The 24,643-nt window shown below is 41.7% G+C and overlaps 1 protein-coding gene across 1 annotated transcript in view; it reads right to left on the reverse strand.

Moving 5' to 3' along the window:
• Positions 1-24,643, reverse strand: part of ARHGAP15 (Rho GTPase activating protein 15) — an 816,107-nt gene that overhangs the window by 380,695 nt on the left and 410,769 nt on the right. Inside the window, exon 7 of the mRNA XM_030209134.1 lies at positions 24,338-24,463. Within this exon, the coding sequence (XP_030064994.1) occupies positions 24,338-24,463 (126 nt within the window). The remainder of the gene's footprint in view (positions 1-24,337; positions 24,464-24,643) is intronic.

The raw sequence follows: 24,643 nt of genomic DNA on the forward strand, positions 1-24,643 counted from the left end.
GGTTTGGGTGGGATTTGGGAGGGCCCAGAATTTGGATGTTTTCCTGATATAATGGAACATGATAAAAATGTATCAGGCAAAAATAGGGAGGTTATCATCTGGACCTGTTTCAATCATGACTAAGGACCCTATTTACTAAGGCACAGTGAACACTAAAATTATCACATGCTAAACGTTAGAGATACCCATAGGAATATATGGGTGTCTTTAGCATTTAGAGTGCGCTAAAAATGCTAGCATGCCCTTAGCACATCACAAACTAGACTGTGACAACTTCAGATATTATGGCTATTCCTATTAGAGCAGCAAGCTGGTTCCAGGAGTAGGTTACTGGTCAGTGCAGTGAACTGTAGAGAAAGAGCCCCATGTCCATATCACACTCTAACTAGTACACTTATGGTAGAAATTGTAAGCCTTCCAAAACCCACAAAATACTGCAACAGTAGCTGCAGACCTGAGAGCTCTTCTAGTGGTATAAAATTAGATACAGTAGGTTTTTAGGTGTCCCTGGAGGTCTCACAATACAAAATAATGGTGTTAAGGTAGGATGTGGTCTACTCTTCTGACCACTAGACTGCTCCTTTGCTCTGCTGGGATGTCTGTGTGGCCAGTTTACTAGGAATGATACCTACCATACAGCCATCCCTAGGGTTTTTTCTGTGCATTTTGCTCTAGGACTTTTGTTTTTTAAGTAGATAAAGAAATATGTACTGAGCACAAAATCATCTGGAAATTAGCAATTTTTGTACCAAAGAACAGAAGTTTTTCCGGTTCAAAAACTGCTATGTTCAGGATAAGATTTTTAGCAAAACATCTATGACTGGACTTGAATATCATATCAAAAATGTCCCTCCACATGTTTTTATAAAATGGGATCATAGAATAAATCCCACTAGTGCAATGGTGTAGCCACGGGTGGGCCTGGGTGTGCACAGGCCCTATTCTTCAGTGGTGGCATCTCACTCCTCCCTCTCCTCCTCCGGCTGCCCAGCATCTGCTCCCTCTCTTGAACCCCGTCCCTCCCCAGTGTACTTATGAGGTGTCCCAGTGGCTGAAATGATTCATCTTCGCTGCCTGCACCGTCTCGCACAGGCTTCCCTCTGCTGCTCCCACCCTTGCTGATGTCACATCCTGTTTCCTCACTGGCGGGATACAGCAGAGTGAAGTCTGAGGGGGCCAATGCAGACAGTGAAGATGAATCAGTGAAGCTGCCAGGACACCTCTGAAGTGTGCCGGGGTGGAATGGGGATATTCAGAGAAGGGGCAGTCTTTGAGACAGGGGGTTGGGGATGACACAAGAAATGCTGAGCATGGGGGGAGGGATGGTTAGAAGGCCCACCCAACTTAACTCAGGCCCACCCAAAATACAAGGTCTAACTACATCACTGCATTAATGCACAAATTTATACTTACTACACAAAACTATTTGGTCCATTCTCAGTTCATTAGGTCTTCTTTCCCAATTTTCAATTTGTTTTTTTCTTTAAATTTCATTCCACATCTTCATTTTTTATAAAATTGTTAAATCAGTTTGATGCACACTAATTTTTCTAAGGCACTCAAATGAACCAAGTGTGCACTGATGGTTCTACATTCATATTGTAAATATGTGCATTTACCCTATGCATTCACATACATGTTTTAGAAAGCACACACAAATTCTCTAAGGAGCCACTTTCAATTAGATGGCAAGTACATGCATAAATGAAGCTATTCCAGCTGTTTATGTGTATTTGATGACATACACACATAAATAATAATTTGGCTATGTGTTGTTCTGTAAGTACATGCATATCTCTGATAGTGTGTACTTTACAGGTGGGTGTTCATATGGGTGGATTCTGGGTGAGGGACACATGCATGTAACTTTATACAATGCTATAAGTTATGCATGAATCTCCTGGATCGGGTGCATTTACACACATATGCATATATAACCAATTTTATGAGTATTCCATAAAGAAAGCGGGGGTGCCTTTATAAAACTGCCCTCATATTTTGCAAATCTGCCACCAAAACTGAGGTGTGGAGGCATGGAGGGGCATTTTCAATATGACATCCAAGTCCAGTTGTAGATGTTTTGCTGAAAATGTCTAAAATTCTCATCCTTAACATAGCAATTTTTGGACCAGAAAAACACCTTTTTTTTAAATTTTTTTAAAATAGCTATTTTCCGGACAGTTTTGTGCTCAGTACCTATTTCTTTAGGTACCATTAAAAAAAAAGTACCCCAGAGAAAAAATGCACCAAAAGAAGCCATGGGGATGGCTGTGTGGCACCCTTCCTAGTAAACTGGACACACAAACATCCCAGAAGAGCAGAGGAACAGCCTAGTGGTCAGTGCATTGGACTTCACATAAAAGGACCCAAGGTACAAATCCTACTTTAACACCCTTATTTTGTATTGTGATCCCTCCAGGAACACCTTAAAACCTACTCTTGTCATTGTTCAAAACTATTTAACCAGCCAGGAATGGATTCTGTCCAGTGTTTTAGTGCCTAACCGCAAATATTCAGCAGGAGAAAACTGGCTATCTCCACTGAATATTCATGGTTAATACACAAACCAAAACACAAAAATGGACCAATGAATTCCACACAATCTCATAAAACAAAACCACCAAAAAAAGTGGGAAAAGCCAACCAAAATGTTCAGGATGACTAAAGTTTATACTTCAAAAGAAATGCTGATAGAACAACCCAACACAGGCCGTGTTTCGACAAACACAGTCTTCGTCAGGGAATCAATCTCAGCTGTGTCATGCAGCACCGTCTGTCATCAAACAAGCAGCATTTCACATGCTTGATTACATGCTTGTTTGATGACAAACGGTGCCACATGGCACAGCTGAGATTGATACCCCTGACGAAGACTGTGTTTGTCGAAACATGGCCCGTGTTGGGTTGTTCTCTCAATATTTCTTTTGAAGAATAAACTTTGGTCATGCTGGAAATTTTGGTTGACTTTGGTTGACCTTTTCCACGTTTTTTGGTTTTATTCATATTTACATGTAATCTGAAAAATGGGGGGGGGGGGGGGGGGGGGGAATGGGAGTTGCATGGGTGGAACAGGGATGTTCCTAAATTAACATGCATTTTTATAGAATAACAGGGATACATTTCTAAATTAGAGATGTACATTTGCACCATGTTTCAGTTGATGCAAATGACCATGCCTAAAGTTAGTTGTGATTCCTGGGTATAAGTGCTATTCTATAAAACCGCACCTAATTTTAAGCATGGCTAATAGAATAGCGCTTTTTCAGAGCCAATTTTTTAGGCATCATATGTAGAATCTAGCCCAAGATGTCTTATTCTTGAAATGAATATATGAGTCTTCCAGATTGAAGCACTCATAAATTGTGTCAGCTTGTTCTCATAATGAATTACACTTGAAACAAAAGTTCGGCTTTTTCATCTTTATGCTTTTAAACTTTTGACCAATTTATGTTGATCATGTTAAAACATATCAGCATAACCAGGTTAGGTTTCTGAAATTACAAATTAGCTTCTCTTCCATCATCTCTGCAATATATTTTTGACAAATTGTGAAAAGAGCATTCAGTAATGGGAGCTATGTCAGAATAAAAATGAATCAAGTATGTGAGATAGACAATTCAATAGCAATATCTTCATGCTCAAAGAATGTGACTTTTTCCACCTACTTTGCTATTAAAGCACATTTAAAGTTTGGCAGGCAAGATCTGCATTAAACTTCTTTAGTAGTAGTAATACATGTATCTTAGTGCAACAAAGCATACATTTCTTTTCCAGTATTATACCACATTTTCTGCATTGGCCTTAGCAAAATGTAGGACACAATCGGTTACTACTTACGATCAAATTCTAGCGATATTAACTGAACGGTTTTCCATGCGGAGTATGCTGCGTGTTGATATGATCGTAGGGCAGAATTCAGTAAATGGCACCCAAAGTTAGGCACTGGAAAGATCTGTGCTAAGATAGCGTTCAACAAAAGGCACGTAGCGCAGAGCGCCCTTTGCTGAACACTTCCTTAGAGTAGATTTCTCGTCTAACTTTGGGCATCAGCAAAATTACACCTGCTGAATCCTAGGGTAAATGCTGGCACCCAATTTAGGGCAGTTGGGCGCATATTAATTCTATAACATCGCAACTAACTTCTGGGAAAGCCCCTGATCGGCTTATACTCCTCCCATAACCATGCTACTTTGGAGATGCACCCTATAAAATTTAGGAGCGGATGTTATAGAATAGCTACTAGGGTAGATATATGTGTGACTTCAAACTGCTGCCAATTAACATCATAAGAACATAAGAATAGCCTTACTGGGTCAGACCAATGATCCATCTAGCCCAGTATCCTGTTTCTAACAGTGGCCAATCCAGGGCATAAGAACCTGGCAGAAATCCAAATAGTAGCAACATTCCATGCCACCAATCCCAAAGCAAGCAGTGGCCTCCCCATGTCCTTCTCAGTAACAGACTATGGACGTTTCCTCCAAATCTTTTTTAAACTCAGATATGCCAGCTGCTATTACCACATCCTCCAGCAGCAAGTTCCAGAGCTTACTATTCTATTGATTGTTGATACCTCATTAAGGGGCCCTTTTACTAAGGTGCTGAAAAATGGCCTGCGGTAGTGTAGGCGCATGTTTTGGTTGTGTGCAGAATCATTTTTCAGCGCACCTGTAAAAAATGCCTTTTATAAAGTTTTGCCGAAAATGGACGTGCGGCAAAATGAAAATTGCTGCACATTCATTTTGGGTCTGAGACCTTACCGCCAGCCATTGACCTAGCGGTAAGGTCTCACGTGGTAACCGGGTGGTAATGGTTTACACACGTAGAATATTACTTTTCGTGACCTATATAGAATCCAGAGGATAGAGCTGGAAATTAGAATATTTGGGGTAAATATTTAGCTGGCAGTTTTCTTTGGTTACTGCTAGCATTATGCCTAGATATTCAATACTAGACTTTGTCCAGACACCAGCATTGAATGTCTGGGTTTGTGCAGCCAGCTAGCCCTTATCCAGTTAAGTATTAATCCTCAGAAATCATACTTCCAATTTATACAATTTAAAATAAAATAAACTTTATTAACAAATCACATGATAAAACCTGACTGACTAACTAGCTGTATCAAACTTACAATAATGTCAATATCAGGGATTATACAGTCAACATCTCTTGTTCTCAATAATAATATAATTCCATAACATGAAAAACCATACATTCATGCAAAATAGTAAACACTCGAAGGAAGCAGTCTCTCACAAATTGATATTTCCTGCCTTATCCATGTCCATAATCACTGGTGACTGATCTCCAACCAATGTCTCAAACGAGCACCATTGTTCAAACTGTTCCCTTTGATCAGACTGTTACTCTCCATTTCCAATACTGATGATAAATGATACCAGCTGTAGGTAGTAAGTCAGCGAGAGATGCTATCCCTCACTCCTGTAGTCTTCAGAAGACTAAACAAACATATATATTACCACTCATTCTCAAATCAGCTCCGGACTGGCAGTTACCTCAGCCAGCCACTCCCAATGCAAACCCCGCTGATGTCTAATGCTAGCAATGGAAGGGAAATCATTTTGTAAGGGTAGCCTATAGTGTTTGATTTATCCAGTTAAGTGGGATATTCAGCACTTAACCGCTTAAATTAAACCAGATTTGTCTGGTTAACTTAAGGACCTTTTTACTAAGGTGCACCAAAAAATGGGTTGCGCTAGTGTAGGCACATGTTTTGGGCGTGTGCAGATCCATTTTTCAGCACACCTGTAAAAAAGGCCTTTTTTATTTTTGCTGAAAATGGAGTGCGGCAAACTAAAAATTGGCACGCATCCATTTTGGGTCTGAGACCTTACCACCAGCCATTGACTTAGCAGTAAGGTCTCATGCATTAACCGTGTGGTAATCATCTACGCATGCAAAATGATGATTACCGCTGGGTTTCTGCCGCGTGCCAAAAAATACAAATTATTTTCTGGCGCGCGTAGCGGATGCGTGCCAAAAATGAAATTACTGCAAGGGCCACACAGTAGCCGGGTGGTAACTCCAAATTGACACGCGTTGGGCGCACATAGGCACCTATGCAGCTTAGTAAAAGGGTCCCTTAGGCAGTTAAGTGCTGATTATTGCTGGCTTCGTGTTTGGTGGTTAGTACTGATATTCAGTGGCACTATCCAGTTAAGTGCCTCTGAATATCTGAGAATAGCCCCAAAGAAATGATTTAACTGGGTGGAAGCCTCTACTGCCCGGTTTAAATGCTTTGAATATCGATCCCCTTCATCGGCACCAAGAAAACTTTATTATAAATCAAATCAGTTCTTGTATACATAAATAAATATCTGGTGCACTCTTTTTCTCGTTCTCCCACTCAGCTAGCTCTTATTGGGTTTCATTATGCAGATATTTGAAAGCCCAGTTAGTCTGAACCAATAATGGGAATCAGAAAAAGAAAATACTAAACATGATGACATGGAAATGGTTCCATGTCATCATGTTTAGTATTTTCTTTTTATCTTGTTTTGTACATCAGTGTCACTCTCACATATTTTATTGTGATACCAGATACTATGATTTTAAAGGTAGGAGGAAGTAGAAACCTTCAGTGTTATAGTCAATTGCATCTGGCTAGTATCGCCATAACAGTACAACAGCATGGTTGCCATGTTAGTCCACAGCACCAATGACCTTATGAGGAGGAGTAAAATAAGAAAAAGAAGAACACTTCTGCAAAATCAACAAAGGAGAACAGTGGGGGTGGTACAAGAAAGAAGGAAGAATCAAAGGGTTAACAAATAAGCTTTTATTGATGAATGACCCTACTTGGCCAAGTTTTGGCAATAGCCTTCATCAGGCGTCAACACAGTCATCAATGTGAACTCAATGGAACACAAGTCCATATACAGGGGCCCTTTTACTAAGCCACGTAGGCGCCTATACATGCCCAATGCGCACCTATTTGGAATTTCCGCCTGGCTACTGCATGGTCCAGGCGGTAATTTCATTTTTTACACGTGTCCACTACATGCCCTAGAAAACATCTGGTGCACGGCGCTAACCGGGCAGTAATCGGCATTCTACACCAACAGACAATTACCGTCCGGTTAAGGCATGAGATCTTACCGCTAAGTCAATGGATGGCAGTAAGGTCTCAGGCCCAAAATGGATGCGCACCAATTTTCATTTTGCTGCATGTCCATTTTCAGTAAAAAAAAAAAAAAAAAAAGCCTTCTTTGTAGGTGCACTGAAAAATGGACCTGCACATGTCCAATAAACGCATCTACAACAGCAGAGGCCATTTTTCGGCGCACCTTAGTAAAAGGGCCCCACAATCTCTACTACTACTACTACTATTTAGCATTTCTATAGCGCTACAAGGCATACGCAGCGCTGCACAAACATAGAAGAAAGATAGTCCCTGCTCAAAGAGCTTACAATCTGATAGACAAAAAATAAATAAAGTAAGCAAATCAAATCAATTAATGTAACGGGAAGGAAGAGAGGAGGGTAGGTGGAGGCGAGTGGTTACAAGTGGTTACGAGTCAAAAGCAATGTTAAAGAGGTGGGCTTTCAGTCTAGATTTAAAGGTGGCCAAGGATGGGGCAAGACGTAGGGGCTCAGGAAGTTTATTCCAGGCGTAGGGTGCAGCGAGACAGAAGGCGCGAAGTCTGGAGTTGGCAGTAGTGGAGAAGGGAACAGATAAGAAGGATTTATCCATGGAGCGGAGTGCACGGGAAGGGTTGTAGGGAAGGACGAGTGTGGAGAGATACTGGGGAGCAGCAGAGTGAGTACATTTATAGGTTAGTAGAAGAAGTTTGAACAGGATGCGAAAACGGATAGGGAGCCAGTGAAGGGTCTTGAGGAGAGGGGTAGTATGAGTAAAGCGACCCTGGCGGAAGATGAGACGGGCAGCAGAGTTTTGAACTGACTGGAGAGGGGAGAGGTGACTAACTGGGAGGCCAGCAAAAAGCAGATTGCAGTAGTCTAAACGAGAGGTGACAAGAGTGTGGATGAGGGTTTTGTTTTTTTTGAACCAAATCAGTCCTCAGAAGTACAGCTCCAAAATTGGATTTAGATGTTTTATCGAAAATGACCCTAATTACATCTTTAACTAGGCTTGTATGTCCCAAATCTAGGCACAAACATTTATAACCTGCTGAGCAAAAAGGTATCTAAAGTGGGGTTACAAATAACAGAGATAAAGGCTATAAAAGTTTGGAGGAGCAACTTTCATTGTTGAAAGTTTTGAGTACTGTAGACTCAGTATAACGGGACTACACAATTTTTTTCACAACTTTCAGTTTTTCGTGTTCTACAGCCTAAAATCTGCAGCTATCTAAATTGGGGTATGTGATTTCTGAGGTGAACTCCTTTTTTATTGATAAAGTTTCTCATTTTTTAAAGAGGTAATTAGCCCATACCTGAGACTAAAATTTGGCAGGGTTATGCAGTTGATATCCCTCTGTGTTGTGGTATTAATATGTCACATACCTCACTTTTGGTACCTTTTTCGATCAGTGGGTCACATTATATATAGCAAAGAAGGTGCCTACTTTCCTTTATAGAACAGACTCCAAACAAGCACCCTCTAGGTGCCTAAATATAGGTGCCACGTTAGAGAACATCACTCATAGACAGGGCAGTTCTCCAAATGTCACCTAAAGCTAGGTGATAGGATGCCGCATGCTAAGTATGAAATCTATAATCAGTAATTACACGTGAACTGCTAGCATAAGTCCGCATTTAAGCACCTAACATGGCTAAATCAATTGCTGCTGTAAATGATTATTCCTAATTGATGTCAGTTACATGCTTAGCTGTCAGTATTCTATAATTTTTGCACATAAGTGTTGGACAGGCCCCTTACCCAACCATGCCCCTTGCAGTTGTGTGATATGGAATTTGCATGCTATAGTTCTAGAATACCGACTACGTGTAGTTTTGTGTGTATAGCACATTAGTGCCAATTAGCACCAAGTCAACATAAATTATAGTTGATTATTGGTTGTTAATACCAATTAGCACCTAACTAGACAATTAGATTACTTGCGTAACTGACACTAATTTGTATGGACAACTTTGTGCGCCAAGGACTAGATTCAGTAAGTGTTGCTCAAATTTGGGCAAAAAAGCAATGCACTGAATGCTATCCTATAAATGGCGCTCTGAGTTGGGTGCTGTTCATAGAATAGCGCTTAGCGCCGGGATTCATCCCAACTTTGGGTGCGATGATTTACATCTACTGAAATCCGGTGTAAATCCTTGTGTGTAAATTAGGTGCAGATCCACCAAATTGCTGTTAACAATGCTAATTTGCATGTTAAGCCAATTAAATTAGGCACATTGTTATAGAATACACTTGGATTTCAGCGCGGATCTCTAGACACGCTATATAGAATCTGGAGAATAGGGTCTGATACTCAGTCCACAGTGATAAGCAGCTTAAGATGAGGCCTATTTGTTTACAATTGGTTCCCCTTTCTCCAAAATGTTTTCCAGTTCTAAAGAAATCTATAGCCCTCTTTCCCTGTACCATCTTTGCATCCACTCATTTAGACTCTGGAGTAGGATGTTACATCTGGAATGAGGATAATTTCTGAAAATTCTACCCTGGAGGTTCAGGATTGTTTTTTGGAAAAGCAGCACTGGCAGAGCAGGAATAAGAGAAGAAATTGCATACTTAAAAAAAAAAAAAATTACAGGTGGAATAAGAGGATGTCTGGGCAACTTGGCGGGGGGTGGGGGGGTGGCTGCATCAAAAAGGGAGAGAAACTTCTAACATTTTCATGACTGTTTTTTTTTTCTTCTTGTTGGTTGAGCTGGGTATGACTCCAAGACTGTCAGATGGCACCAAGCCTCAGGGGAACACTTTTTTTTTTTTCAAACTTTTGTGCTGGTAGCATTACTTGATCCTGATTTTTCTTTTTTTTTTTCTTTTTGTTTTGTTTGTTGTTTACTATAAACTAAATAAAACAACAATGGACAAAAAGAAAATGCAAAAAACAAATGAAAACATTTTCAGTGGATACGCCGACGTTTTACTTGAAAGCAGGAAGCAGGTCTTGGTGGGAGAACACAACATGGGAGTCGTTCTGGGTAAGAAAATAGGCTTCTGGTGAGAGGAGGTGCTTGCTGCTTGGAGGTTCTAACTGAGAGGAAAAGCTACCATGGGGTTACCTGGTATTTTCAGTGAATTTGTTATGTTGGTGAAGCTCAGGCCATTACTGATTGTGATAGTGGTTGAGGGACTAAATGCCCCATGCTGATTGGCTATCTCACTTTGGACTAGTTGGTATGAGTATTTCAAGATGGCATATTTACAGTACATCAAAAAGCTGAATCCCAGGTCCAAGGCAGGTGTAAAATTGTAGGATTTAGCTAGCACATGCGAAATAGCACCCTCTAAACTATCATTTAAATATGACACTATTTAATTTCAGTGAACAATTCATCATATATGCAAGGCCTTTACCATAGAGCATACTGTTTTTTGTGCATGATCAGATTTACTGTAAAGGCTCCACAGCACAGTCTCTTTCTGAAAAAATAAATAAATAAGTAGAAAATCTTTATGCATTATACAAAGAACAACTATTTTCTGGAAGAGAAAGATGGAAAAGGGGGAAGTGCCTTTGTTTTGATTTATTGTTGATAGGGCATGTCAGAACTGTATTTTTTATGACTTGAAGTAAGAGATGTACACATCACTCCACAATCTCATATTATGACAGTTTGTTTCCTTATACAACTTGTTTAACTCTGATGCCTGGGAAATAGACACAATTACCATCTTATGGAATGCTACCTAACCTTAAAGGCTCCCCTGTGAATAGAAAATCGCTTCATCTCTTCAAAGTTCATTTCACTTTCTCAGGAATTATTCCTCTACAGGCTCCTGAAATACAACTGCTCATCATTTAAACATTTAAGCTGATTGTTTTTGCAACAGAGATATTTCTGAACAAAAACATTTCCCATACAGAATGCTCTGTTCACAGCAGTTTTCACAAAGGAGCTGCATACTATACCCATATACAGCTTTAATCATTCACTTCTTCAGCTGTTATCAATTTAAAGTCAATGAAACTCCCACACTGAGTCTATTTGAACAGTCAATTCTAATATCTCAGGGCATCTGTAGTTAGTTTGAATTGGTTGCAAAAGCAGAACTAACAAGTTAAGCTCTGACCATAAGTCCATATCGGGTCAGTAAGGCATACATCAAATACAGACAGTTAGTCAATATTAGAGTATGAAAATCCAAGAAGTATTTTAAGAAGCCTTGTAGTTTGCATTACATACTCTGTTTCTAGAGCCTAAGAAAGTAATAGAGCAGGATAATATCCAATTATCTTTATCTGGATATTCAGTAGAATTTATCCAGATAAATAGGACACAGAACATCTGGATGAGGTTTCCCCACATAGCTTTAGGCCTGTGATTTGTGTACACTGAATTGTCCACAGAAATTTAACCAGATCATGCTCAGTATAGGACTTAAAATAGTAGCCTACCCCTAAAATACCTCCAGCCCTCTCTATATTTTGTCCACAACAAAATGTACAAGCAAAATTAAAAGGCCAAAGGAAAAAGGAGCATTGGTGCATAACTATTAAAAAAATTTTAACACGGGATGGCGTCTGAGGTAGACGTGTGTGAGCGCAGCTCCTGAACGCCAATATCCTTCCTGGCGTATCGGAACCTTTCGGAGCCCATTATGGGGAAAAGAAAGGGGAAGACCCCCGTTCTCACCTCCTCGAGCTGGAAGGAATCTTCTCCGATGCAACAGGGGACTTTTGACGCGATGTTTCTGCGCACACCGGGAAATTCTGTGAGCACCTCGATAACTCCGGTAGAGATGCCGGAACGTAGCATTGAGGGAGTCTCTTTGAGTCCTCCCTCATACGCAGCGCCTCCAAGGCCTGGGGGAGGAGTATTGGCACCGGAGGTACAACGCCATAGGGCACCCGAAGAGGTCATAACCCTGGCAGCTGTAGGAGGAGGCCCGGTCGCCACCTCATCCCCTGCGGAAATATCAGAGCGGTTGGGGCGGCGAATTTCACCCCTAACAGAGCCCCCAGAGACACCTGGAGATAAAAGTAGACCTGCTGTCGTGACCCTCGATACATTGTGGGACGCTATTCAGGGCTTGCAAGCTATCCTTACGCAGACAACAAAAACAACACAAGGAGAAGTGGCGGAGATTAAACTGAATCAAGAAAATCTTTCTGCTAGATTGGATACTCATGACACTAAGCTGGAGGCTCTGGAAACTGAGGTACAAACTTTAAAAATTTTTTCTTCATCTGTCTCCAGGGAAAAAATTATTCAGTTCAGGAAAATAGAGTATTTAGAAAATCAACTTCGAAAAAATAACTTAAGAATACTGAATTTTCCTAAGACTCCTTTATTGCCACCTCTGGAGATGTTTAAAAAATATTTAAAAGACATTTTACTTATTCCGATGGAAAATACGCCACCAATAACTAGGATTCAATATATTGCTGGAATTCGAGGAGAGAGATCTCGTCCACAATTGAATTTAACTGAATTTTTTCAGGATTCATTAGAGTTAGTCACAGAAAGAACTACCATGCTAGTGACATTTGCTTTCGAGCTAGATCAAAACAACATCTTCAAATTATATTTTCGCCATATCAATGAAGATTTCTTAGGAGCGAAGATCCAAATTTTTCCGGACTTATCCAGGGACACGCAGAAAAGGAGGAAAGCTTTTTTACAGCTTAAAACTAGATTGCTTAATATAGGAGGAACTTTCCTACTTAAGTATCCCTGTTGATGTGTGGTAGTTTTTAATTCCCAGAATTATATTTTCTTTGAACCTGAGAAACTTCAAGAGTTTGTCTTTAGTAAGGAATAGTAAATCAGACCCTGAATATTATGCTATGTATCGGCTGTACTCATAGAAGTTGCCTTCTACCTCTTCTTACTTTAATTATCTATAATATTTGATTGCTTAGATTTTGGACAACATTATTGTGGTCTTTAAAAAATGTATTTTTCTTGTAATGTTTAATCATAATATATTTTTCCTATTTTTTCTGAATTTATGTATATACATGAATGTGAAATGAAAATATTATAAATAAAAAAACATTTTTTAACACAGAAGCATATTATGCCTCCTATTTAGGAGGTGGTAAAGGCTCCTGCGTTAAATCTGCATTAATCAGTTAGGGGTCCTTTTACCAAGTTGCAGGAAAAAGGGCCCTGCGCTAGTGGCTGGGGCAGTTTTTCCCCACACGCCAGGGCCCTTTTTACAGCAGCAGCTAAAAAAAGCTCCCAGACATAACATGGCCATGCGGTAAGGAGCCCTTAACGTCATCCATTGAGGTGGCGATAAGGACTCCCATTCTAACCCGTCGGTAACCAGACAGCGAGCGGTGATGCTCGATTACCGCCGGGTTTTCGCCACGCATGCCACTTCCGGGGATTTTCTTTTTCCTTGTTGGGCCCGGCGGTAGTCCTGGAAGAGCGAACGGTAAGCCAGCGTTGGGCTTACCATCGCACTGTAAAAAGGCCCCTAAGTGTGTGCTGATGTCAGCAGGTTAGTTGAATAGTATATCTACAAACATTCTCCACCTCTGATATGCCCCGTTCTAAAATACATTTTTATAGTGCATTTTTGCTAGCAAAAATGGTGCCGGTATTCAAATGCCAGGCCACCTTTCAGAGGTGGGGTAATCACTGAGGAACCTACCGCACAATAGCCAGGCCCCCTGCAACCAGTCACAGAATCTATGGCAAGGCAGAATTGTTGTGTAGAGCCTGAGCTCTTTCATTAAAACTTGGGGACCATGGGTCAATTTTAGCAGACAATGGAAAAGGTGCCGGTACTCAGGACCCCTAAGTACCCCCTCAAAAAAAACGCCCTGCATTTTTAAAATAACTACTGAATGGTTAGTGCGCACATATGGTAAAAGTAACGTGGAATGCTTTATCATATCTTGCATTAGGCCAGTACCTAAAGCAGCTTAGTAAATGGGCTCCTTAGTCTTTTTTCACTTCCTCCCCCTCTTATTGTATTTTACAAGTATTTATCCTTCTCTATCACCTATCTTTATTGAAACTGGATTGTAACCTACGTTCCTTATGTGATATTTCCCTTCGTACCCCACATATTTGAATTTATTTTAAAACCAGTTAGATATGTTTATTCTTTATGGCATTTTAAACACAGCTGAAATGTGAAAAATTCCACTAAAAGCTTGCATAAATCTCTTGAATGACTGATAAGAAACATAAGGTCCATGAAGTAAGCCCAATTTCATCCCTGGGGCATAACCATAAACCCGAGTGATCTCTTTCTTCACTTCTCTGCATATATCCCATGCTCTCTTGAACTCAAGTTACTATTTCTGTCTTCGATACCCTTTCCATGAAGAAATATTTTCTGATGCTTACTTGCAGTCTAACTCAGTGGTCATCGATGAGTGTGTTGGGACACAATTGTGTGTAGGTGTGTCACCACAAATTTGACATAGACAGCAAGCCTATGCTTTCCTTAATGACCATATGTACCAGCAGGATGGAGTGAGCACAAACCAGGGAGCCGCTCTAACCACTCCTTGATTCTGTTCCTTTCACACCCAATGATCATTGTTGCTGCCAATCTAAGTTGGAAATTTTTCAGGTCTGCTTCTCCACCTCCCTCACCCGGCAATCAGCAGCACTGTAACCAGAAGCTACCTGTACATCTACCATTATCATTGCTGCCCCCTGCCCGTGCTGAAAATACTGCGTCCTGTTCCTTCTCCTATAATTATAATCAATGCTGTCAGCCTGACCCAGAAATACGGAGTCCTGTTCCCTCCCCTGTAAGCCATATTTTACTGCCATTGCTGTCTGTGGAGAAGGCAGAGATGGACTGAAGAACACCATTTCCCTTACAGTCTTTCCCCTTTTAAAAGAGGGAAAACATAAGAATAACTATACTGGGTCAGATCAATGGTCCATCTAGCCTAGTATCCTGTTTCCAATAGTGGCCAAGCCAGGCCACAAGTACCTGGCAGAAACCAGGAGTGCTGATAAGGCAGAGAGAAAGGATATGCATACGTTTGGGAAACATGGGTTGGGAGTTCAGAGAGATGGAGTGAACCTAGGGGGTATTAGAGAAAAGGTATAAGTGATACAGTGGTCTTGCTATAGGAAGGGAATCCTAGGGTTTACAAGTGCCCCCACGGAACTTGTAGATGAGGAAGAAGAGGGACTCAGGGATTAGATAAGACTCAGGGAATTGGGTAGGGATGTGGAGGAGTGTTAGGAGTCTATTCTATAAAACAAATTAGGTGCTTACCTTTCTTTAAAGAATACTTAACTGGGTAAACATTATCCCCTTAATTCTATAAACTTAGCGCCTTAGCATAAGTACCATTACCATGCTAAGATTATAGAATACTAGTTCTTAAATGCATGAATGTCACAATCACATGCATAAGTGATGTGTGTACAGTCAGCGCTATTCTAGAATGTGCGCATGCATTTGCATAACCACTAATTCTATATAGAGCACCATAAATTAAGCGCCAATTAAGCACCAAACTTTGGGCAGTCAAAAGGAAGTTAGACCCCTAACTGCACTTAGGCACTATTCTATAAGTGAGAACCTGTTTTAGGAAACCTTTTACTAAGGTGTGTAGGCACCTACGCACATCTAACATGCATCAAATTGGCACTACCACCCGACTACCACATTCCCCGGATGATAATTCCATTTTTGAAGCGTGCTCAAAACACGCAGTAGAAAATATTTTTGTATTTTCTACCACGGGGCACTTACCTGGTGGTAATCGTCAATTGGCACGCGTTGGACACTTACCACCCGATTAGCACGTGAGACCTTACTGCTAAGTCAATGGGTGGAGTTAAGGTCTCAGGCCGAAAATGGACGCACACTGGTTTTCATTTTGCCACACATCCATTTTCCGACACAATAAAAAAATGCCTTTTTCTCGAGGCACGCTCAGGAAATGGACCAGTGTGCATCCAAAACACGCGCCTACACCAGCGCAGGCCACTTTTGAGTGTGCCTTAGGAAAAGGGCCCCTGAGTGCCTAACTGCAAAGGGGGCGAAGCATGGGTGGGAGCGGCCATTGAGGTGGCAATAAGGACTCCCGCGCTAACCTCGTGGTAACCAGGCAGCACATGGCAATGCCCAATTACCATCGGGTTATCATCGTGCAAGCCATTTCTGGGGGTTTACCTTTTCCCCCAGAAATGACATGCACTCGGGGCGGCTACATTGGGACAGTGGTAGTCCTGGAAGAGTGAGTGGTAAGCCCACCGCTCTGTAAAAGGGCCCCCATGTGAATAGATTTATTCTCCTCAGAACACTCATAAATATTTTTTCTGCTTAGACACTGCTGTATATTATAATTTAATTCAGACATATTTTTATGTCACCCACTCAGGCACCAAGGAGTAAGTTGCACATCTAGGTGCCAATATTTAGGCACCTGCCTTTAATATCCCAAATGCCAACTTAGGCTCTATTTTATAACAGAATCTGGGCACTCAGAGGCTATTATGCAATGCTATTTTAGCGCATAAATTTTGGGCACTTAATTTGTGGTGGCCTTTATAGAATTGCCCACTAATAGCCTGATTCTATGTAGCGCTCCTAGTGTTCTGCACTGAAATCTAAATGCATTCCATAGCAACAATCAGCACTAATTGGCAATAAATAGAATTTATGCACACAACTCATTAAGTGTATTCTGCAATGAACTGTGCCTAAATTTTAATGCACGTAGTTCACAAGGGGTGTGGTCTTGGGTGGGGAAATGGGGGTTCCTAAACGTATGCACATAGTTACAGAATATAGCCCAATGAGCATAAGTATACATGCTGGGATTTACGCCACATGGATGCGCATAGTTTTAGGTACTAGGATATCATATATCGCGCCTAAATCTAGGTGCCGCTTATAGAATACGCTTAGGTGGATATGTTTACCACGCAGATTTTTTAGGTGCCTTATATAGAATCTGGCCCTAAATGTGTAACTGCAAAGGGGCATTCCCAAGAGGAGGTGCATGGGCATGCCAAACATGTACACACTTAGATCATAGAAAGCTATCGTTGACACACTAGACATGGCATAAGTGGACACACCTATATGTTAAGTAGCAAAAAGAGAGGGTCCAAAAATGCAGGCAAGCAATACAGAAAAAAAGCACAAAAGGGCCTTCATGTATAGAAAAACAGTCCTTTAATCAAAAGACCCAACACGCAGAGGAGTAGCTAGATGGGTTGCCAGGGAAGCGGCTGCTTCCCCAAATGGACTTCCAACGATACCGGCACCAATTTTTGACGTGATCTATCGCGTTTCAAATATGCGCCAGTGCCATCATCAGTCCTCTCTCTGCTCTCCCCCCCCCCCACGCCCTGAACCTGGCTACACTTCTGCTGACACAGTCTGTGTTTTGGCGCTCATGCACCTGCATCAGGGGTCAAATGGAGATAAGACTCTCTCAAACAGAAATATAAATAGAAACACTTAGATGCTATCAAAATCCCCCCCCCCCACACCCAAAAAAATGGCCACACGATGAGCTAACTCTTACCATATGGCCATGCGGCGGGGAGCCCTTGCCACCACCCATTGAGGTGGCAAAAAGGGCTCCTGTGCTAACCTCGTGGTAACCAGGCAGCACGTGGCAATGCCCAATTACCATCGGGTTATTGTCGTGCAAGCCATTTCTGGGGGTTTTTCTTTTCCCCCAGAAGTGACATGCACTCAGGGCGGCTGCATTAGGACGGTGGTAGTCCCGGAAGAATGAGTGGTAAGCCCGTGCTGGGCCCCCATGTGAATAGATGTATTCTCCTCAGAACACTCATAAATTGGCAGTATAAATATTTTTTCTGCTTAGACACCAGTACTGCTGTATATTATAATTTAATTCAGACATATTTTTATTAATCTAATTCTTCCAAATTATATACAGTATCGGGTATAATACATTTCTAAAAACTGCTTTTTTTAATTAATACATTGAGTCTGATAGGCATAATTGAAGTGAAAAAACCTAGAGTTCAAAGCTTTACATTTACCTTTTTCACTATGATTTCTTTTTCCCCACTGGCTCCTCTAAATCATCACTTCCCTTTGACTATATGAGCTTCTTGCATGAAGGAAGCTTCAAACAACTAGATGGTCCTCTATTGCTAATTACTTAGATGTTCAGTCAATTAGATGACTCACTGGATATAAGTGCTGTACTGTGAAGCAAGGGAAATGACCTTACACATTTCAAAGTTTGATTGGACTTAGATTACCAAACTTAAGGAGTTATTTTAGCTTATTTTAATGTGAAAGCTTTAGACATTGGATATAATGCATTGCATCTTTTATTAGAAGGGAAATAAATCAGGTGTGTCTATAACAGTTAAATAACAGAGGAGAGCCTTGACAAAATCCTAAGAGATCTTTGACCAACTACCTGCTTCCTCAACCCCTGCCCATCAACGTGCAGCAGGCAACTACTGGCCTCATAGAAGGTGCCACTAAAATTGTGAACTCCTCTCTTTCTAATGGGCAACTACCAATAGCATTGAAAAGGGCAGTGGTTCACCCTTTGCTAAAGAAAAACAATCTTGACCATGACAAACTTAAAAGCTACCGGCTAGTATCCAACATCCCATTTGTAGGGAAACTTACAGAACAAACAGTCTGTGTTCAACTCAATGATCGGCTAGAAGACAGAAACTGACTAGATCCATGTCAATCTGGATTCAGACCCAGCTATGGAACAGAAATGGTCCTCGTATCCCTACTAGATGATCTTCACAAGAAACCGAGACAGGAGATTCACCTCACGGGATAGGAGGCAGGGTTCTGATGTGGATTAGGAATTGGTTATTGGACAGAAAACAGAGGGTAGGGTTAAATGGCTATTTAACTTAATGGAGGAGAGTGAACAGTGGAATTCTGCAGGGATCTGTACTGGGACTGATGCTCTTTAACATATTTATAAGTGATATGGAAATCGGAATGAGTGAGGTGATTAAATTTGCAGATAATACAAAACTATTGAAGGTTGCTAAAACATGTGCGGACTGTGAAATATTTCAGGAAGACCTTAGGATATTGGAAGACTGAGCATCCAAATGGCAGATGAAATTTAATGTGGACAAATGCAAGGTGATGCACATTGGAAAGAATAATCCGAATCATAGTTACTTGATGCTAGGGTCCACCTTGGGGGTCAGCATTCAAGAAACAGATCTGAGCATTGTTGTAGATAATAAGCTGAAATCTTCTCGGTGTGCAGCGGTGGCCAAAATATCAAAGAGGACGCATGGAATTAATAGGAAAGGGATGATGAATAAGATTGAAAATACCATAATGCCTTTGCATCGCTCCATGGTGCAACCGCACCTTGAGTATTGCATTCAGTTCTGGTTGCCGTATCTCAAAAAAGATATAGTGGAATTAGAAAAGGTCAAAGAAGAGCAACCACAATGATAAGGGGATGGAACTCCTCTCATATGAGGAAAGGCTAAAGAGATTAGGGCTCTTCAGCTTGGAAAAGAGAAGGATGAGTGGAGATATGTTTGAGGTCTATAAAATCCTGAGTGGTGTAGAATGAGAAGTAAATCGATTAATTATTTTTTTTTATAAGTTTAACAAATTTTAACCAAGAATTTACACTTGTACAGAAAAGTGTCATATAGGAAAATTGTTATTACTTCTCTTAAAGAAATAGGAAACACTCAAAAAAAGAAATGTATAAACACTCGTCCACATTATCGGGATCCAAGATTAATATTAAGGAGGATAATAAAGAAAAGTTTTAGGCAATATTGTATTTGCTGAACATGGGCTAGCAATCAACTATACCAAGAGCTACTTAATCTCCGAATGGTCTTTTAGTTGCTATAAAAGCTGACAAGTGTGAAGGTTCCGTAAATACATATTTAACAGCATTGTATCTTATAATACATTTACACGGATATCTCAGGAAAAAAGTTCCACCTAATTGCAGAACTCAGTTTCAATAATAAAAACTGTTTGCGTCTACACTGAGTTTCCCTTGATACATCAGGAAATAATTGAATTTTAAAGCCCAGAAACAATTTCTCTTTGTTTTTAAAGAACATTCGAAATAACCATTGTTTATCAAGTAACAATGCCACTGAGGCAACCAAAGTCGCTGCAGTGGCTAGGTGCTTTTTGGCTAGGATCAGGCGACCCTCAGGGGGAGGAATGCTGGCTTCGGCCTAACCCCTGGTAAGCCTTTCCTTGGCTGTGAGGTGCCCAGCTCTACCACCGGCTGCCTCTCAGGTGCTGTGGAGGACTTGCAGCTCATCTGCATATCCTTTCAGCCTTCTCCGGGGTGACTCCCAGGTCCACTCCGATCCACTCAGGGCCTCTGCTCTAGGTGCTCAGCGCTCCCACCAGGTGCTGTGGAGGACTTGCAGCCCTTCTGCATATCCTCACAGCTGTATCCAGGGTGACTCCCAGGTCCACCCCAATCTTCCAAGGTCTTCTGCTCCAGGTACCCAGGGTTTCCAGGTGCTTTTTGGCTAGGATCAGGCGACCCTCAGGGGGAGGAATGCTGGCTTCGGCCTAACCCCTGGTAAGCCTTTCCTTGGCTGAGAGGTGCCCAGCTCTACCACTGGCTGCCTTTCAGGTGCTGTGGAGGATTTGCAGCTCATCTGCATATCCTTACAGCCTTCTCCGGGGTGACTCCCAGGTCCACTCCAATCCACTCAGGGCTTCCATTCTAGGTGCCGCACACCGGGGCATTTTCTGTTTACATTTATTTTTCTCCCAGTTACTACTTATGGCTCCAGTACACTTTTCCTTCTTAATATTGTCCCTTTCTAATCTGTTTCTCCATCTGAAACCACTGTACACTGCAGGAACACATTGTCCACCCTCTGTATTCATCATCTCACCATCTCTTTTTTCCTCTTCCTTTTTCTCAGCTCTCAACCTTCAACATTTCCTTCCTTCCATTCATCCATCTCCTTTCTATCTGAGTACATCTCGCCTTCGTCGCTGTCGTCATACCTCTCCTACTCTTCTCCGTACTCTCTTGCTCCTTCTCTCCGCTAGGGACATTAATCCCAATCCTGGTCCTCCACATCAGCTCTCATCCTATCTGTGCAGGTCACACCGTGATACATCAAATCTAATTTCTGTTCCTCTCCTCCCCCTTCTTCCCTGCCTTTCTCTTGTGCTCTGTGGAATGCCGGTCTGCCTGAAACAAACCTTCCTACATCCATGACCTCTTTATCTCTCGTACTCTCCATCTGCTTGCCCTAACTGAAACCTGGCTTTACCCGGAAGACTCTGCTTCAGTCGCGGCCCTATGCCCGGTTGGCCGCGGAGGTGGTGTCGGGCTACTACTTTCACCCTCTTGTAGATTTCAACCTCTTCTTCCACCTCAGTCTCACTGTTTTTCCTCCTTCAAAGTCCACTCCATCCGTCTATTTGCTCCTCTGCCTCTCCGAGTAGCAGTCATGTGTCAACCCCCTGATAAGTCCCTTTCTTCCTTTCTCACTGACTTTGATGCATGGCTTTCCTTCTTTCTTGACCCTTCATCTCATTCCCTCATTCTTGGGGATTTTAACATTCATGCTAATTATCCCTCCGACTCTTATGCTTCTCAGTTTCTTGCTTTAACATCCTCTTTTAATCTTCAACTGTGCTCCATTGCCCCCACTCACCAGAATGGCCATTGTCTTGATCTTATCCTCTTCTCAAACTGCTCACTCTCCAGGTTCTGTGCCTCAACTCTTCCCCTGTCTGACCATCATCTGATAACTTTCACACTTAAACACCCTCCTCCCCAATCCCGTCCAATCTTAACCAATACATTTAGGAATCTCCAGGCTATAGACCCTTCTATTCTGTCCTCTAGTGTTTCAAATCTCTTCTCTACCACTATGTTATCCAAGTCTGTAAATGAGACTGTCTCTTCCTATAATACTATTCTCTCCTCTGCTCTGGATACTCTCACGCCTCCCATTCCCCGTTCTGTAAAACGTACCAAATCCCAGCCTTTGCTGACCTCTAGAATCTGCTACCTACGTTCCTGTGACCGCTTTGCCGAACGCCTTTGGCTGAAATCCCATGCCCATGCTGACTTCATACATTTCAAATTCTTGCTGACCTCCTTCCAGTCTGCTCTTTTACTTGCCAAACAGGACTCTTACATCCAGTTGATAAATTCTCTTGGCTCAAACCGTTGATGTCTCTTTGCCACACTGAACGCTCTCCTCAAAGTGCCTTCACCTCCAACTCCCCCTTCACTTTCCCCCCAGAGTCTGGCTGAGTACTTTCATGATAAGGTTCACAAGATTAAACTTGAATTCTCAACCAGGTCACTTCCACCTCTCCTTCCCTTAGTCCATTCTCTCAACCCTCCAACCCCTGTCTCCTTTTCTGAAATCAGGAATGAGAGGGATCTACAAGGTTTTTAAGAATGATCTCATGAATCTATCCATTCCTGGGGTTTTATTAGCCACTATTTGAAAACAGGATACTGGGCTACATGGATAATTAGTCTGACCCAGTATGGCTACTCTTATGTAAAATTAATCAAGCTACAGTATTCTGCAACAACCAAAGTCTGTTCCAATTTTTTTGTGGGACTCCAACATACAGACTTGATTTACCAAGTCAAATACAAGCTTAATGGGAGGCAACATGAAATAGCGCCTTCTGTTTTATGGCTCCTTTCCTTTGGAATAACCTTTCCCTGAATAAGTCTGAACCCTCACTTAAAGGGCCTTGTTTATTAAGCCATGCTAGCATTTGTAGTGCATGCTGAAATTAGCACATTTTAAATGCTAGTCACCCATATGTTCCTATGGGCAACTTAGCATTTAGCACGTGCTATTCATTAGCATGCACTAAAAATGCTAACGAGCCCTACACCTCTTCCCTGGGCTCACTGATCTCATCTCATGGTTTCCAGTATCATCTTTATGCTGATGACACCCAGCTGCATCTCTCCACACCAGACATCACCGCGGAGACCCAGGCCAAGGTATCGGCCTGCTTATCCGACATTGCTGCATGGATGTCCAACCGCCACCTGAAACTGAACATGGCCAAGACCAAGCTTATCGTCTTTCCACCAAAACCCACTTCTCCTCTTCCTCCGCTCTCGATCTCAGTTGATAACACCCTCATCCTCCCCGTCTCATCCGCCCACAACCTCGGAGTCATCTTCGACTCCTCCCTCTCCTTCTCTGCGCATATCCAGCAGACAGCCAAGACCTGTCGCTTCTTCCTCTTTAACATCAGCAAAATTTGCCCTTTCCTCTCTGAGCACACCACCCGAACTCTCATCCACGCTCTCATTACCTCTCGCCTTGAGTACTGCAACCTACTCCTCACTGGCCTCCCACTTAACCATTTATCCCCCTTCAATCCATTCAGAACTCTGCTGCACATCTTATATTCCGCCTGAACCGATATACTCAAATCACCCCTCTCCTCAGGTCACTTCACTGGCTTCCGATCAGATACTGCATACAGTTCAAGCTTCTCCTTCTCACCTACAAATGCACTCAGTCTGCAGCCCCTCACTATCTCTCTACCCTCATCTCCCCTTACGTTCCCGCCCGAAACCTCCGCTCACAGGACAAATCCCTCCTCTCAGTACCCTTCTCCACCACCGCCAACTCCAGGCTCCGCCCATTCTGCCTCGCTTCACCCTATGCTTGGAATAAACTTCCTGAGCCCTTACGCCAAGCCCCCTCTCTACCCATCTTCAAATCCTTGCTCAAAGCCCACCGCTTCAATGTTGCTTTCGGCACCTAACCTTTATACCTTTCAGGAAATCTAGACTGCCCCAATTTGACTGCCCCTACTTGACTGACTGTACATTTGTCCTTTAGATTGTAAGCTCTTTGAGCAGGAACTGTCCTTCTATGTTAAATTGTACAGCGCTGCGTAACCCTAGTAACGCTTTAGAAATGTTAAATAGTAGTAGTAGTAGTAGTAGTAGTAGTAGTCCACATCAGGGTCAAAATTAGCGATTGCACCACTAAAGCAAAATGATTCCTGTAAAAATAGGAAAGAATTCATCTAAGTTGAAAAAATAAATAAATAAAAACAACCTCTTTGCAAGGTTATTAACTTGTGGTTCCATAGACATGGCAGAATCTATTATCACAACCATAAAGGAGGAATTATTACTTAAAGGAATAATTTTTGGAACTGTATTTAAATTAGAAGTACATAGGGGCCTTCCTCTATTTGGAGAATTGCCATTTTACCTTACTCTCTTTTTTTCTCTCTTTTCTATTTTCTGTGATTTAGCAGATAGACCAAACTAGAAAAACATTGAAAAGAGCCCACCTTTAATGAGTCCTTTTTCTTGCAGAGTTTTCAATGATGGTCTGCGTGAAATGAACTTCTTCAGTCTGCTCTTAACTCGTTTTCTGTCACAGGAGGAATCAGAAGCACTGTAGTTCAACTTAAAAACTGAAAAGAAAGCCAATGAAAAATCATCTCTGAGGCAACTTTCATAAAATAATGACTGTTTTATTATTTAACAAGCAGCTGGCAGCTATGATTCATTTTGTTTTACAGTTATTATTTTAAATAAAAATTAAGGATAAGCCCTGACTGTATGAAACCACCTGGTCTGATAGTAGACCCATG

The sequence above is a fragment of the Microcaecilia unicolor genome, chromosome 7 (genome assembly GCF_901765095.1).
Source record: "Microcaecilia unicolor chromosome 7, aMicUni1.1, whole genome shotgun sequence".
Lineage (NCBI taxonomy): Eukaryota > Metazoa > Chordata > Amphibia > Gymnophiona > Siphonopidae > Microcaecilia > Microcaecilia unicolor.